This window comes from Lates calcarifer, linkage group LG1 (assembly GCF_001640805.2).
Source record: "Lates calcarifer isolate ASB-BC8 linkage group LG1, TLL_Latcal_v3, whole genome shotgun sequence".
Classification (NCBI taxonomy): Eukaryota; Metazoa; Chordata; class Actinopteri; family Centropomidae; genus Lates; species Lates calcarifer.
Window position 1 is genome coordinate 25,363,225 of NC_066833.1, and position 15,796 is coordinate 25,379,020.

Consider the following 15,796-nt stretch of genomic DNA (forward strand, 5'->3'; position numbering starts at 1 on the left):
AGGTGTTCTAGAAAAATAATATTCTCCATTATCAGTTTGCATTTCTGTTGCCTTATGTGCTAAGCCAGAAATTTTCATTCAAGTGAGTGGTTGTCATCTAAGCATCCAGTTCTTGTCATACAGCCATGTTACCTATTGGTATAGTGGCCACTCTTGAAATTGCTTGTGATGTCCTCTGAACTGTAAAGACTTTTCCATATACAGCAATTACAAAAGACACAACAAAACAAGGGATTTTGTTCAGTGTTCATTCAGAGATTATAATAATTTGAGCCTTTAGGTTCAATGAACATTGCGTATCAGTGCATCATTTTTGTGCCATTAATTTGTGTGGGGAATTTTCCAGCCCGGGTAGACACAGACGCGAACACTCATGAGCTGTGCAGAAAGCGGAAGACCTTTCTCAGTGTATGCAACTCTTGAGCAACTGTCACTGGAGTCACAGGTGCTACAGACCTTGTAACAAACAACAAACCTTTTAACCCATAGATGGCAGCACAGCAATAGTTTTCCTCTTGCTACATCAAGTGTGGAGTTGCTCTTGATCATTAGAGTTTCAAACAAAAAAACTCATATGTAACATTTCATTCTGACTTTATTCTGTCATGTTATTCATACATGTAGTTAATTTGCATATAAACCCCTTTCCAGGACTTACTAAGGACAAGAAATGGACAGGAAATGAGAACACAACAGACATCAAATCATCCAGAACTTTTTCAATGTGTGATCCAAACATTGCTGTCACTGTCAGCTGTTGGTCTGTAAACTCTGGCTGTGACAAAAACCAGATGCTCATTTCTCTTCGCGACTTTTCGGCCAAATCTCCCCACTGGTCTGATCCCTCTGCCTGTATACCAGGAGGCATCAATGTCTGGATCTGAGCAACACGAATTAAAAGAGACATGAAAAGAGGAAACAAACCCCAGATTTCATCATGTGTAAGTTGCCTTATGTGCTAAACCAGCAATGGTCAATGGTCAGCCAACCATTGCAGTCACCTTTTAACAATCAAAACTCTTGTACAAACAGAGTTAATTGTTTGTTACTTCACTTCATGCAAATATTGTCTAAGGTTTCTGCCTCCATCCCAAAACAATAGCAGAGAAAAGAAATGTGTTTTCTCACTGGACTGAAAACGCTTCAGTAGGGCTATCTGTTTTTGTATTAAAAACTAAGAGCGTAGGTTTAAATGTATGGCGACACAAAATGTACAGAATTAAATAATAAATAAGACATTATGAAATGAATAATAATTTAAGCAAATACAAACAAAATGTATAATATGACCCTTAAATTCTGAAATAATTATCTAAAAAACTCTGCTAATTATTATGAAGTGGTATTTCTTTAATCATTCATTTTAATTTCACAATATTTTTTATTTATTGCAGGTCGTTATACTGTATATGTTATTCCAGCATTTTATCATTGATAATACCATCTCCCCAGTGGACATTTTATTACATAAATAAATCAGTAATTGTAAAATGGACAAAATAATGCAATTGAATAGAATTTTTTAAAAAGACTGGAAAAAGTACATTTTGAAAAATAAAAATGGTTGGCAATTAATTCTAGTAAGGTGAAAAAAAGCAGTATAAAATAGCTTTTCATTATAATGTGATGAATTTTAAAATTGCATTAGATTATGTCACATTTTCATTGTTATATAATAATAATATAAAATAAAAGAATGAAAATTTGTCTGCATTTTATTTGAGCCATGTCAAAGAGCTGCTGTGTGGCAGATAATAAAGTTGTTCTATTCTATTCTTATTTATCTATCTAATTTTGAGCTTGTTTGGCATCTATATAATTTGATCATTAGTTAAGGATCACATACTTCTGATAATTATGGAACCTTCTTGATGAGAACCACTTAGAGCTTGACTCAGCAGCAGCAGGACAGCACAGAGTATTGCACGCACCCTCATTGCAGCTTGACCTGGAGCAAAAAACAAAAATCAAGCCCAGCATACGTGTCAAGGTCCATTGGAGCTGATACTGAATACCATCAGCCCTGCCACAGAATAAATATGGTTACTGGACTGAACTTGTGCTGTCTGAAGAAAATTTCATTTTGAATTCCCTAAGCAAAAAGACATTCATTTCCACAGCAGGCATTAATGTCTGTGACAAAAACAGATCACTGGAAATCATAAAGCTGCCTGTTTTTCATTTTAGTACACTTTAATTTTAGTACACTATAATTTTCTGTCATTGACCACATCGCTGACACAGTGGCCTCTAAATGAACGCCATGGCTAATTTGCTATTGTTTGAAAATTGCAGCAGAGATGAGAAAATTGTGTCAGAGAATGTGTTGGTGGAGACACAGAACAAGGATTAGGGATAAAATAACATGCACATCTTGTAGTCTGGATTTTCTATCAATCCTTCAAAAATCACTTTAAATGCCTAAGCACAAATTTCTAAGAGTTTTTTTTTTGCCCTTAATCTCATCAGACTGTTTGAATTGACTTTCTGGCTCAACTGTGCCTTGTATTCACGGTTGTATTACATTTGCTCTGAGGAATACAAGAATACATGACCTGGTTTTGCAACTCACTGAAAAGCATCACAGGAATACTGAACAAATACAAAGACTTACTGTTAGGAAAAAAATTAATTACTGTAGGATGGTTGAGCTGGAGAGTCAAACTTCACTGGCTTCTCCACTATCTCCCAGTAGAAGCCACAGGAGCTGAGCAGGTGCAGGAATGACGACTTGACTAGAACAACTCCTCCTCTTCCTGTAGGGTGAATCAACAACACATTATGAATCCCAATGACTGGATAACAGCAGTTATCTATATGAGACTAACAGACAATGAAAGTGTCATCCCTGATTGAGTTCTCACCTGCACTATAAGGATGATGCACTCTGAGGTGTTGGTGTATCAGTTGTTTCATCGTCTCTTTATATTCCAGCTGGAGGGGCGGCAATATGTTGATATGCTGATGTCACCCACCCCTCAAGAAGAATATGTACCGCTCTAACAATACACGTGACTTACAGTTGGAGAATTATCGCTTTTGATCAATAAATGTACCTTTTGCAATCGGACCTACTGATTTTTGTTACAGTGCTCCAACAGAACCACAAAATCCAAAATGTTCTTTCCAGCATACTGTTGTGATTTGCAAACGCACAACAGTTCACCAGTTGATTTTCAAACAAAAAAAATTAACTAGAAGATATCTTGTATTTTGAGGTTTGTTGGCTACTGTAACAAAGAACATGGTAATTTACAATATCCTAATTATTAAGGCTTTATTCACTGCTAGGAGTCTAATGCCTAATACACTGTTGCCCATAAAGTTGGAATAATTTTTTTCCAGACACATTCCTCTTTTTATTCCTATTTATACACATCAGTAATCACCTTTGACCAGGTGCAGTGATTACATACTGAGTCCCAGTTACCAATTTTGTTTTGAGATGATATAGACTTTATCCATCAAGAATAAATCACATTGTCACAATCATTTAATGAGAAGAGGTAAAAAATATTATATTTTATCCCAACTTTGTGAAATGTTGTATATTCCTACTTTAATATATGTGTATTTTGGAATAGCTTTCGTGCAGTGTTCCATGTCCTAAGAGCTTGTGTTAAGAACCTTGAAAGCTTTGTTCCAGTGCACGCTGATCCAGTGTTTCCTATGGAATCAAGGAAACAACTGGACTGTCATGCCACCATAATTGGCAAGTGATTGCTGTATGAAGATGTAGACACATGTATCAACAACAAATGCATTGATTTGTTGAAGTTATGGTGAGATAATGCAGATCTCCTGCAGGGAGCGGCAGCAAAGGCAAAACAGTTGTACTTGAGAACTATATGGTGTTTGATGTAACATTTATATGGTCACAAACTTGGCTGAAATGAAAAAAAATAAAGTTTGCATTGTAAATAATTTAATAAGTCTAATGAGACAAAACATGATATTGCATAATTGGCATTAGACATATAATTATCCAGAGGCTTGAAACAATCTGTTAAGCAGAAATTTAGAAAAATCTAAGCACCTCAGTGTTGGCACCAGAGTGGTTGAATTCTCTCAGTAGTACAAGTGATGATCTCAAACAGTGTAACAGAAAACAAAATCAAACAGAATGCAATTTTAAAACTACAGATGGGTGACTAATTCAAAGAAAAGCTGTCACAGCTGAGGCCATAGAATGTGATTCATAACACTGTCATCCTCATCAAATCATTCAGTCCCACACTGTGGCCTCACATCATAGAGGTAATTAGCAAAAAGAAACAGTTCCTATTTCTGTGCATTGTGTTATTGCAAAATATAAGGACAATTACTAAGTCATGATATTGGCAGCATTTTCAATTACAATTTGATTATACCTCATTACCTACACTAAAATGTGAGTTAAATATAAACATATTGATTATACAGAAGTAGAAAAGTAATGTTTCTTTAAATCTCTCATTGATATAAATAGACAGAAAAGCAGTAGTAGTTTTTGTGTAGATGTTATTAATGTGTAGCTGATATAGCTTTAAGTAACCAGTTAATCTTCTTGTTCTTAATATTACATAATTCCAATTTTATATCCAATTTCAAGGGTTTGTTTAAAAAAAAAAAAGGCAACCATATTAACATGAACATCAGGAAGCATAAAAAAATTGGTTTAAGAAAATATAAAAGTATTTCAAACTGATTGGTATTTGGTTAACATACTGTTACTTGACAAGAAAAACTGCAAGCAGCATTTAACATGTTGCTTATAATCTAGAAAAGTTTTCACTTTGTTTCATGTTTTCATTTTTACTGAAAATTTAAATAAGCAGCTAATTTTATCAGATTACCATGGCAAATGTAAATGCCTTTGTGTTATGCAACAACTTACATGCGTTTAAAGTAATACACAAATCATATGTAAACCCTAACATGCACACATAGTAATGTTCGTGCATATCATGTGTAACCTAATTATGTACTATAAATATGGTAAAATAACATAATATCAAAAGTACGCATTTTTAAATAAAACTTGAAGCAGCCCAACTCCAGCTGACAGGCACTAAAATGCAAATAATAAACTCTTTCATTAGATTAGAATGAATTCCACTGATAATAAACTGTAATAAACTGACAAAATGTGGTCATATGAGCGGCTGCTCAGTCACATAATGCTCAGCCTCCTCCTCATGAGCCCTGTGTCATTACAGGTTTCTGCAGGGAGAAACAGACAGACAGAGAGAGAAATGACTGGCTGTTTGATTAACAGGTAATCAAAATGCTTTGATTGGCTTAATTAACTGATTTTTAGCCATGAAATCATTCATAGCAACTGAAACAAAAAACTAAGTGAGAACAGGAACTGCAGACAGCAAGTCTATAATGTCAGTGCTAAACTTTATAAACTTATGAAACTTATAAACTTGAATTGAGATTGTGAATGATTACTCGGGGGGAAGAAAAGAAACTAACAAGGAAATTAAGATTATATATAAAGCACACAAGAGGGAATAGAGAAATCAACTGCAAATGAAATATTTTTGTTTTTGTCTACAGTTTCATTTAAAGATATTGCTGCTGTGTAAAGAGTTGCATGAAGTGTGAGCACTGAGCAAACAGTGATAATCAAAGAAAAGTGAAAGTTCTCATAGACCAGACTCAGTCCATGTCTGGACATAGCTTGTTGCATCTGGCTCCCAGACTGATCAAAGTTTAAGAATTCCAAAAGTTACTATTCAGTATTGAACAAACATTAATATGGAAATATTCTGTGTGGCCGCATTTCAAATCTTTATCATTAACTTTAAGTATTTCAATCCTTGAAATCTTGGCAGTCAAAACAGTGATAGCCCTTGAGCCAGATGTTTGCAGTACAGACACAGGTGTTTTGAATTGCCATAGATAGAAAACACAGTAGGGTATCTAAGATCAGAGTAAACAGCCATATTCTTAACTATGTCATTATTTTTCCTCATCTAGTTCAGCCTGCGATTGTTCTCAATTCTCTTGGCAGGATCCATGCACTGGTTTATTGAAAATTAGCCAAATAAAAGACCAAAGCATGTGTGCATATTAATAGTGTCAGTGCTTGTGTAAAAATACAACTATTAATAAAAATGCTCAGAAGTAGATTTATTCCTTACCTCTCCCAAGTATAGAAAAATTAAAAAAAAAATCAGTTATGCAAGAATTGCAAATAATTTGTACATTCCTTGATTGAACAGGAAGAAGCAAAAATAAAAGAAAACACAATTATTTCAAACTGCCACAAAGCCTGATTGGAATCCAGCCACCATGTGATCCAACTGAAGGCGGCAGCGAAGCCCAGCGTTACTGAGACATGAAGAGTTCATTTCCAACATTAGATTCATTTGGAAAAAAAACAAAAAGTTTCTTAAAGGCAATTTATTATTATTATTATTATTACTATTATTTACAGAACCAGGCTTTATTCTAAGTTAAAGCTGGATTTATAGTCAATGCAAGGGCTTAAAGGGAGTAGCTGTAGCTGTAGGTACCTCAGCATAGATTTAGATTTATAGTTGAGGGTGATATTTCAGCTGTTTCTATCATAACTTGGTTGTGTTATATATCCCCTATAGTAACCTATAACGTTATTTTGTTATATCATTACTGAATAGGAGACTACCACAATGCATTTGCTGTGTTTGTGTTCATTTATTCATATAGAGTGACAACTACAGAGAGCAAAAGCTTTGCAGTGTAACTTCCTTGTTAGAAAAGGAGAAGACTAATGAGAATCCCTCTTTAAATTCCTTAATGTTGTTTTCACTTAACAAACTACCCTGGCATCAAAACATGGGAAAACACATGTGGACAATCACAGTTGCTGCTGCCCCCACATGGGGATGTCTATTGATGCCATGGTCCCAATACTAGTGATATTTTTAAGGAGGCGTATGTCAACTACACTGTAGCCTATGGCATAACCTAAGAATCCGTGCATGCACTGCTGTAGGTTCGGTCTAGCCCCTTAAAGCAGATGTATAAATCCAGTTTTAGTCTCTGCCTCTGGTTTTTCACTCTACACACAGAGATAAGAGTGGTATCAATTTCACACATAGCATGTTTAAGACAGAGTAGCCGGTTTAAAACAACCTAGCTTTTTTCTAATGGTTGCTATGTAATTTTGGAATTGAACTCTTCATTGCACCAAGCACCACAGAGTGGGGTCATACCGCACAGGTTGCCCTGGTCTTGGGCTTGGCCACTGGGTTCCTCTGCGTCAGGGAGCCCCTGTAGAGGGAGTTCCTCACAAACCTGTCCACCTGGCCTGGAAACAAACAGCAACTACTTTGTCCATCCATATTCTACTGGCTCTTTTTTTTAATCAGAAAAAAGCAGAGTTAGGAGGTCAGACTACTGTTTTCTTTGAAATTCAGTTGGAAGCAAATCTGGTGCCTGTGGAGATTTAGAAATGATAATAACCAAATTACAGTAGCACTCCAAACTGCCCCATTTGAACTTCCCAGTGGACGACATTTATGGATGAAACATAATTTAATACCCTGAAAATCTTGTGTATAACCACTATTCTGCCTAAAAATATCCTACCATTTATAGTACAGTATGCCTGAGAATTTGAGTATTCTCTCCAGCTGGGAAAATTAAAGCTGTAACAATAGGACACAGTGTTCATTGGTTTGCAAAGCAGATCATCATGTTCTTGGAGTTTAACAAGGTTAAGATGTTTTGAGGCAGTCAGGAGGCCCTGGGGACCATGCTCAAGGGCAGCAGTGCTGGTTCTTACTTGTGGGAAAGTTGTGGGAAAGTCTTCTTGCTTGGATGGGGATTGCAGACTGGAAGACACCAAAGTGGGAGACAAACAAAAAGATAAAGAAGTGAGAATGTGGGAAAATATATGGCCTTTTCTGGCATCTTGCAGTGTAGAAGTATTTATCAGAGATCAGCTTTAGAGATAGACATGATCTTACTGGTTGATTAGAAATGAAGAGGATGGGGCCACAGAGCTAAGAATCATGAATCAAGTCAAGTCATTAAGTCAACCAGTAGGATTAAAGCTGCACTTAGAATAGCTCTGTCTCAAAAAATAACTCCAATATGTGCACTTGTTTAAATTTGCACTAATAGAAAAGTATTCTATATGAGCAAAGATTTTCAAATAATGATTTGAAGCAGCTCCTTACTCTGAAACTCTGATTGATAAATAAATGAATAAATGAAATAGAAAATGCATTCACCTTTCTTCTTTTATCCACAGGCATGCCAGCAGCATTCAGAGCAGCAATCCTGTTCTCTATGTAAGAGACCTTGGGATAAAAAGAAAGAATGTGACTACTGCTTTTAAATCTTGAATCAAATTCAGTATGGCAATTAAGGTAATAAAGGTAATAAAGGTATAATATGCAGGATTTTCCTATGAAACAATATATAGACAATCCCTCTAAATCATCATGTTTGGTGATGTATTTATCTGCAGATACCCTGCCCTCTGCCTGTATTTTCTCATTTTTTCCCTTCTTTTGCTGTGTCTGGGATGTTTCTGGGCTGCAACTTTTAGGCGGAGGGTGTGTAGCCCCCAGCCAATAACAGCGCACAAGGTGTGATGGATTTAAAACAAATGTAGCGACCCAGGTACATAACTGTTGCTGTCTCTCTCCTTGCTTTCTGTTGCTGTCGTGGATGTATGAAGAGCTTCAGTGACATTCATTGAAAATCTGGACGTGTGGCACGTTTCAGCAGGGTTGTGTGGAGGTGTGTGAATGTAACTGCTGTGAAACAGTCTTCTTCTCTGATTCACTGCATTGTTCTCACTAATGCTGCCCCCTCTCTTCATTCACTCTCTAGCTCACTCGACCACTGCTGTACTCCGGTTGAGCCGGGGAGGAAGGGCCAACTTTGAAAGGCATGTTTACCAACAGCAATTGACAAATCCCAAATCCTGCACAGTATTACCTTTAACTTAGTGTGTGTTTTACCTTACCTCACTCTGGGCATTCTGGACATTGGCAGCTGCTTGAGCTACTTTGTCTTCTAATTCAACAAGTAAAGCTGTTGATCCTCTGAAGCTGGTCTTTGACCCCTCCTCTAGGGGGTGCCATTTCCTCTCTGCACTTTCTGTTGAATAGTTTGTCTACAAGAGAAATGTTATGATCTGAGAGAAGATTCTATGTTACTATGTTACACATTGAAAATTTATTCATTTGAGAAAAAATACCATTTAATATCATAATCAAAGCCATTGGCATTTTGTGCTTTTCTCCTCCATCTGATTGACCTATGGCATTTCCACATTACAGTAAACTCTGTTAACTGCACAGGATGTGGATTGTCCAAGAACTTATGCCAAACTGAGACTGAGTCATTCACCGTTATAGCAGCAGCAATGGTCATTTGTTTAAGCACTTAAAATGACCTGTGTTCATATTTACTGACAAATAAAATATGCCTAGTTGCTGTGTAGACAATGTCTCCTTAAGATGCAAAGGCAGAAGTAGCATATTGTAATAACGCAACAAAACCTCTAATGGAAGGAGCCAGGGTGGATGTGTGGGCATAGAAAGCATCCAGAAAAGTATCGAGAAGCAATCATAAAGCTTTGTCCTAAAAATCATAAATAAACAAATAATTGTTGACCAAAAATGATTAATAAATTAATTAATTTCAGTCATGTATAATTACATCACACATCAACCTTAGCAGGGGCATAACTTGACTTGACCAATAAAACAAATACTTGATATTTATTATGCCATTCGTCAGCTTATTATAGTTAATGCTAAATAGCAAAAGCTATTTGGTTTGATAATAAGCACAACACAAAACAAGGGCTGCTGGGAGATGAGAGGTCAATAACAGCTGACCTTTGCCCCCGTAAGTCACATTGAAGACTGTCAGACTACAAAAGGAAACAACAGTTTCACAGGTTTGGTCCTTATCAGGTTATGAGTTCAGAGAAGTGTATTTTTCCTGCTTCCTGTATTATTTAAGACTTTAAATCCTCAGGAGCATGCAGTTTGAGAGTCCATAGTAAGTGATGGTGAAAATAAGTAATATCACTACTCACCAGAGCACTGTAGCTTTGTTCTTTTGAGGAGAAAGAAACTCAAGTGAAAACAGTTCAGCCAGATACGCACATCAAATAAGAATGAGTTATTTAACTAATCCATTCATTGTTTCAGAGATTCTGAGTGTGACCAGTGCAAAGGAAAAATAAACGCTAAGGCTGAATTACATGATTTATGACTTCAGTGTGTGCTTGAGCTGGATTCCAGCAGAGGTGGTATGGAATTTCATGAGCGAGGCTGTTTTTTTTTTTTTTAAAGTACCGAATGTGCAACAAGCCAGATGTGCAGTGTATATGTTTCTGATGAACTTTCTGGCATTAAAACAAAGTATAGATGCTTGTATGTGAATACAGAATTTAACTTTCCTCTACTGCTGTTTTGCTTATTTAAATCTTTCACAGATATGTCTACCTTCTGAGAATCAGTCTGCTGGGGCTGCTCCTCCTCAAGGTTCGAGGCCACGATGCTTGTTCTGGATGTAGGTCTGGTAGGAAGTCTGGAAGGCCTGGCATCCCCCTCTGGGCTCCTCCATACTGGGATCTCTTGCGAGGAATGTGGTCTGTTGGACTCGTCCTCATCTGAGGTTAAGCTATGGTCACTAATGTTGTCCGTCATTTCGTGCAGCTTCTGCCTGAGCTGCTGCTCCTCTAGGTCCACTTCCTCCCACTGAGGCAGAGGAGAGGTGCTGTTTGGAGTCAGAGGAGCCTGGTTGGTGTGTAGGAACAGAGCAGAGATTACATCTTGGAAAAATGAACTATGCCATCAGTGAAAGTCTACACTTTGGATTTTAAATTACTTGACGGTCTCCCCGATGGGAATTATTAGAGAGGTTTAAAATGTATTGCTTAAGTAAAAACAGGTGGCATCAGTGGATCAGCACTGATTGTATTTTTATGGGTCCTCTGGGTGCTCTAGTTTGCACTGGCCTAGGCTAGTGACTGTATAATCACTACATCTCTTGTTGGATTCTATAATCTAATGGTAATGCTATGCCATTAGAGCTAACTAGCCTTACTGATAGCATGATATTGTGTGTGTAACCATCATGTGCATATCCAGGACCCATTTAAAGGGTCGTCATGAAACTGTCCAATTTCATCCCTTAATTCAGCTAGAGATTGAGTTTTCAGTCAACTCACAGCCATTGCTTTAATAAGCCAGCTAACTGCAGGTGGCAATTCTGCAGATGACATTTCAGTTGTCAAACTCAATGGTCACAGCCTAAAGTGAGAGGCTGCTTTTGTTTTTCTCTGTGAAAGTGAAAATCCATTGTTTCAAGAATTAGTAACATTTTGGGTGGTGAAAGTGCAACCAATATCACTGCATATGTGTTGAGCAAGAACAGAGTGGTTAACAGCATATGTTGCACGTGTGTTGACTTGTGCAGTTGTGTTGCCCTACTCTCTGCCCCATGCATTCTGAGATAGGCTCCTCCCCCTCCATGCCACTGACACGTGTGATCTTAAACAGCAACCAGCAGGTCTATCATACAGCACGAAAACATAAAAACTCTCCTGTTGCTATACTTTTCAGATGGACATCAATGCAAATGTGTTCCGTGCAGACTCTGGTCTGACAAAACTGGTAGATTGTGTGCTATATATAAATTGATTTAAGCTGAGGTTTCACACGAGAGAGGAATAGCATGAGTCTATCAAATACTCCTCTCATTTGAAGCAGAATAGCCACTAATTACCAGGCAAGTTTAAGTTCTGTGTTCGTTTACAGGTTTGCTGCTTTTGTGGCTTGGCTCAATCTCTGATGATACTGGTGTGGATTTCAGAATCACTTTCCAATTAAAAACAGGCACCAACCCCACATGAGACATTACTGTTGATGAGGGGAGGGTGAATATGAGTCACTGTGTGCCCCACTCCATCATCAGAATGTTTGAAACAATGGATTTCAACTAGAACACCTCTTGATTATGAAGGAACATTCTCTAAAAACTAAGTAACTAAACAAGCCAATAAAGGTTATGTTTCATCCTTACCAGGTTAGAGCAAAGCTGACATCCATTCACCTGCATTAATTTATTTCTTGACATGGGGGTGGTGTAACAACACAACACTGACACATTATCACCTCACAAAGTTGACATGACAAACTTAGCATAACTTAGCTATTCACAAATCCAAAAGATGCATGGCAAGATCAGCATTTATCTGGAGTCATGTCCACCTGATAAATGTAATGAATGTACTCAGTTTCCTTTTAGATCTTTTTTGATCTCCACCAACTCATATCAGTGCAAATGAATTTACTTTCCATTCACTGCTGTTAGGGGAATATCATCCATTAAAACCACTATAGAAGAAGATGGTGCAACAAGATGACACAACTAAAACAGGCAGTCAAATCAAAAACAGTGAAAAACTTTGGAAATATGGCATCTATGTTTATTTCATAATGTAACAATGTCCGTCTCACTCCCCACAGAGCTGATTCCACTATTGTCTCTTCAGTGGAGCAGAGGCATCAGTGAATATTTAGGTCACATGCTTCATGTATGTTATGATTTATTCACAAAGTCTGTTTCCATCACTTCATGATCACTAGCAAGTTGCTAACTTTGCTCTCATTTGGGTCTAAGCAGTTGGTATAAAACCACTTTTTTAGAGCTGACAACAGTTGCATTGGTGAAACCAAAACCAACCAACCAAATCACTGAAGTTGTGGGTTGTAAATCCAAAACAATGAGCTGAGCTTATGTTTAATAAAAGTGACTGCTTGTTAGTCACTGTGGCTGAAAGTAAAGAACTAGTCACAGTTCCTATCACTATGGATATATACATGCAAACATGTTCTTCCCAGCTGTTTTTGGTTTAAAAGTTCATTTCCCTCCTCAGGCAATTCTCAAAGCCCATTTACACAAAAGCTGTACCAAGTTTTGATGGTAATTTGAGATTGATGTTAAGGATTTACCTGGTCATATGTTGAGGAGACATTCTGTTCTAAGCGGTTCAAGAGGGTCTCAATGACTGACACGCGTCTATTCAGGTCACTGATCTGAAGAAAGACAGGTCAGAGAGGTCAGAGAGGCTACAGTCAGATATAATAAAGAAAGACACATTAGAAGATAGAAAATTGGTGGCACTAAGCAGCATAAATCAGAGAACTCAACCAAAGTTCTATTTAGTTTCTCTAAAACTAAATGTTTAATGCAATTAATAGTTTATGTGATACTGTTGAAGACACCCTTTACATAGTAACATATCATATGATATAAATTTCACTCACACTGAACAAATCAGAGGACAAATTGGCAAAGGAATATGTCTTGCAAATTGCCTTCAGTTTACTGCCTTTGATAAACTCCGTGCTGCACTTTCACATGGTCTCATCAGAGTCTGAGCTCTCAGCCAAATCACCTTATCCCTAAATCTGATTTCATAATAATGGTGAAGTTCCTCTCCAAAATGACTTGGGTGAAATCACAACAGTCCAGACAGTACTTTTTGACACTGAGTGAAAAAACAGAAGAGAAATACAACCTACTAGAAATCTACACGTTGTACTAAATAATTGTTCTTCTTGCACATGTAAAATGAATGAAATGTTCTGGATGATGGGTCATAATGCAATAATACTTTTTTCTCATCCCTGAGGGCAGGAAGAGTTATATTCATGCCAGGAAGTCATGCAGACAGTCATCTGACATATCTTTGATGTGAAAAGGACTTTCTTGGACCTGAGTTATGCCTCGGACAACAGTTCCTCTCAGATCCAAATCCAGCCTCCCTAACCCACCCATTCGTAGGATTCCCAGACCCAAACCCTGACCCTTCTCCTAATCTTAATTGTCTATACAATATTTTAATTGATAAACTGGGCTGGGGGCAAGACACAGCAGAATGTAAGTCAGTGCTGACTGGGAGGATGAGTAAGTGAGTGAGAGAGTAAGTGAGTAACTTTGACATTTACTGGTTTGCGAATTGCAAGTTCAAAGGCCCTGAAAACATATTCTCTCAATTACCTTCATACTGTGATTGATAGGTTCCTACATGAATGCACATTTTTAGTTCTCCCACATGAGACATTTCTGCTGCTCTTTTTTCTCTGAGCTCTTTGCACTGGAAAAAGGTGATGTCACCCACTACCATTAACCAATCAGACTTAGCCAAATTAAATAAAACAATTTTGATGACTGTTTGGGGATGTTTTGCTTATGTTGCCTGGGCACGTTCTATCAAATCTGATTGAAGCCACAAACATGCAGTCCCGAAGAAGGAAATTATCAAATTTCAGTTCAACTAACAAATAATGAGACGTTTTTCTTTTTCTGAAGTCTTAACTTTGATTGTAGCTTATTTAGTTTAGAGATAAACACATATTCACATTGGTTTATAAAAAGAGTTAATGTAGAACCTTTTTGAATATTTTTATTTGATTGTTATGTTAGTGCTAAAATCTAATGTGTCAGTCCAAAATCCCCAATAGGTGCTCAGTTGAGTCGAGATTTGGTAACTGTGAAGACCTGTGAAGTGTATGATTCACATAATTTTGATAAACCAGTGAGTGAGCCCTCATGCCTTATGTGGAAGCATCCACATTTGTTATGTTTTTCTGCTCATTTACTCAGATTTTCCCTTTAATTTGTCACTAGTCTGTATATCAAACATGTAAACACACTGTAACTTTGCTCTACACCATCTTTGCCCTGGGCCTGTACAGAGTCTGTGCTTGTTGACTCATCCTGACATCTTCTTCCACAAACATAATCACATTGCATCTGTCACTTGACGTTCAAGTTTATTGCTCGCTTCAGTGTTTTCCAAATCAGCATCAGACAAACAGAAAGCGGCACCCGTACACAGGATGAGCAACTGTCGTTTGAAGCTTTGAGCTTGTAGTCAGTGAGGAATTTCACAGCTCTTTTTCATGTCTGACAAGCACATGTCTTGGTTGTGTGTTTTCTTTGGTGTCCTGTTTGTGTCCCAGTGTGTCACCCAGCCGCATGACAAATTTGCCATGACACAGGATACTGATACTACTGAGGGTGGAAATCAGCACAAGGCCAGGTGGGTCTGATAAGACCAGCCAGCCTTTCACAGAGCTTAATCACATCCTTTGTTTTCATATTCTTTATCTCTAATAACTACAAAGAACATCTTTTGATTCAGAGTCAGAATTGTACGTCAGTAAGTAAACATTAAGTTCCAGAAAGAGTGTGAATCAATTCAAAGACACACAAACTCAAAACCAGAGGACCCATGAGGACACATGTAGACTCGCTGATGTCAGTAAAAAAGCCTGCTCGAAGACAGTCAAACTAATGGTAAACAAAGTCTGTTTTTTATCAGCTCCTTATGAACAAGCCAGTGACAGTTGTTGTGATCCTGAGTGTTGAGTTGAATGCCAGAACATAAATAGACAGTGATGTAATGTATGTAACCTCTCTCTGATCTAGCAGCTGTCTCCCCTACATCACTCAATAACATGTCAGCCTGATGAATGTGTGTGTATGTGTGTGTTAGAGGTCTAATGCAAGGAAGGCCTGGAATATCAGAAGGAAAAAATCACTTTAGTTGTTGTCTTTCAGAAATGCAGCTCCAAACTGCAATTAATTGCAGTGCAGATCACATCATACGTGTGCCAAACTATTCCTCCTTCATACAGCACATAGAGGGTAACATTAAGTTTATGTTCATGGTCTTATCCTACCCTACATCCTACCCTACAATTTAAGCAAATTATTCTCATTGTCCTGTGTCTTTCTTCTACAGGCTATATTATACTTAAATTACCTTTAAAAACCA

At 37.4% G+C, this 15,796-nt stretch overlaps 1 protein-coding gene across 3 annotated transcripts in view; it reads right to left on the reverse strand.

The window, feature by feature from the left end:
* Positions 1-3,908: 3,908 nt before the first annotated feature.
* Positions 3,909-15,796, reverse strand: part of mlphb (melanophilin b) — a 37,724-nt gene continuing 25,836 nt past the window's right edge. For 2 of the 3 annotated variants that reach the window (XM_018678631.2, XM_018678633.2), the window contains 7 exons: positions 12,963-13,046; positions 10,449-10,742; positions 8,954-9,103; positions 8,211-8,279; positions 7,760-7,808; positions 7,188-7,282; positions 3,909-5,202 (listed from right to left, as the gene is read on the reverse strand). In XM_018678631.2, coding sequence (XP_018534147.1) covers positions 5,176-5,202; positions 7,188-7,282; positions 7,760-7,808; positions 8,211-8,279; positions 8,954-9,103; positions 10,449-10,742; positions 12,963-13,046 — 768 coding nt within the window. In that variant the 3' untranslated portion in view covers positions 3,909-5,175. The remainder of the gene's footprint in view (positions 5,203-7,187; positions 7,283-7,759; positions 7,809-8,210; positions 8,280-8,953; positions 9,104-10,448; positions 10,743-12,962; positions 13,047-15,796) is intronic. The other variant, XM_018678632.2, reaches the window with a different exon arrangement.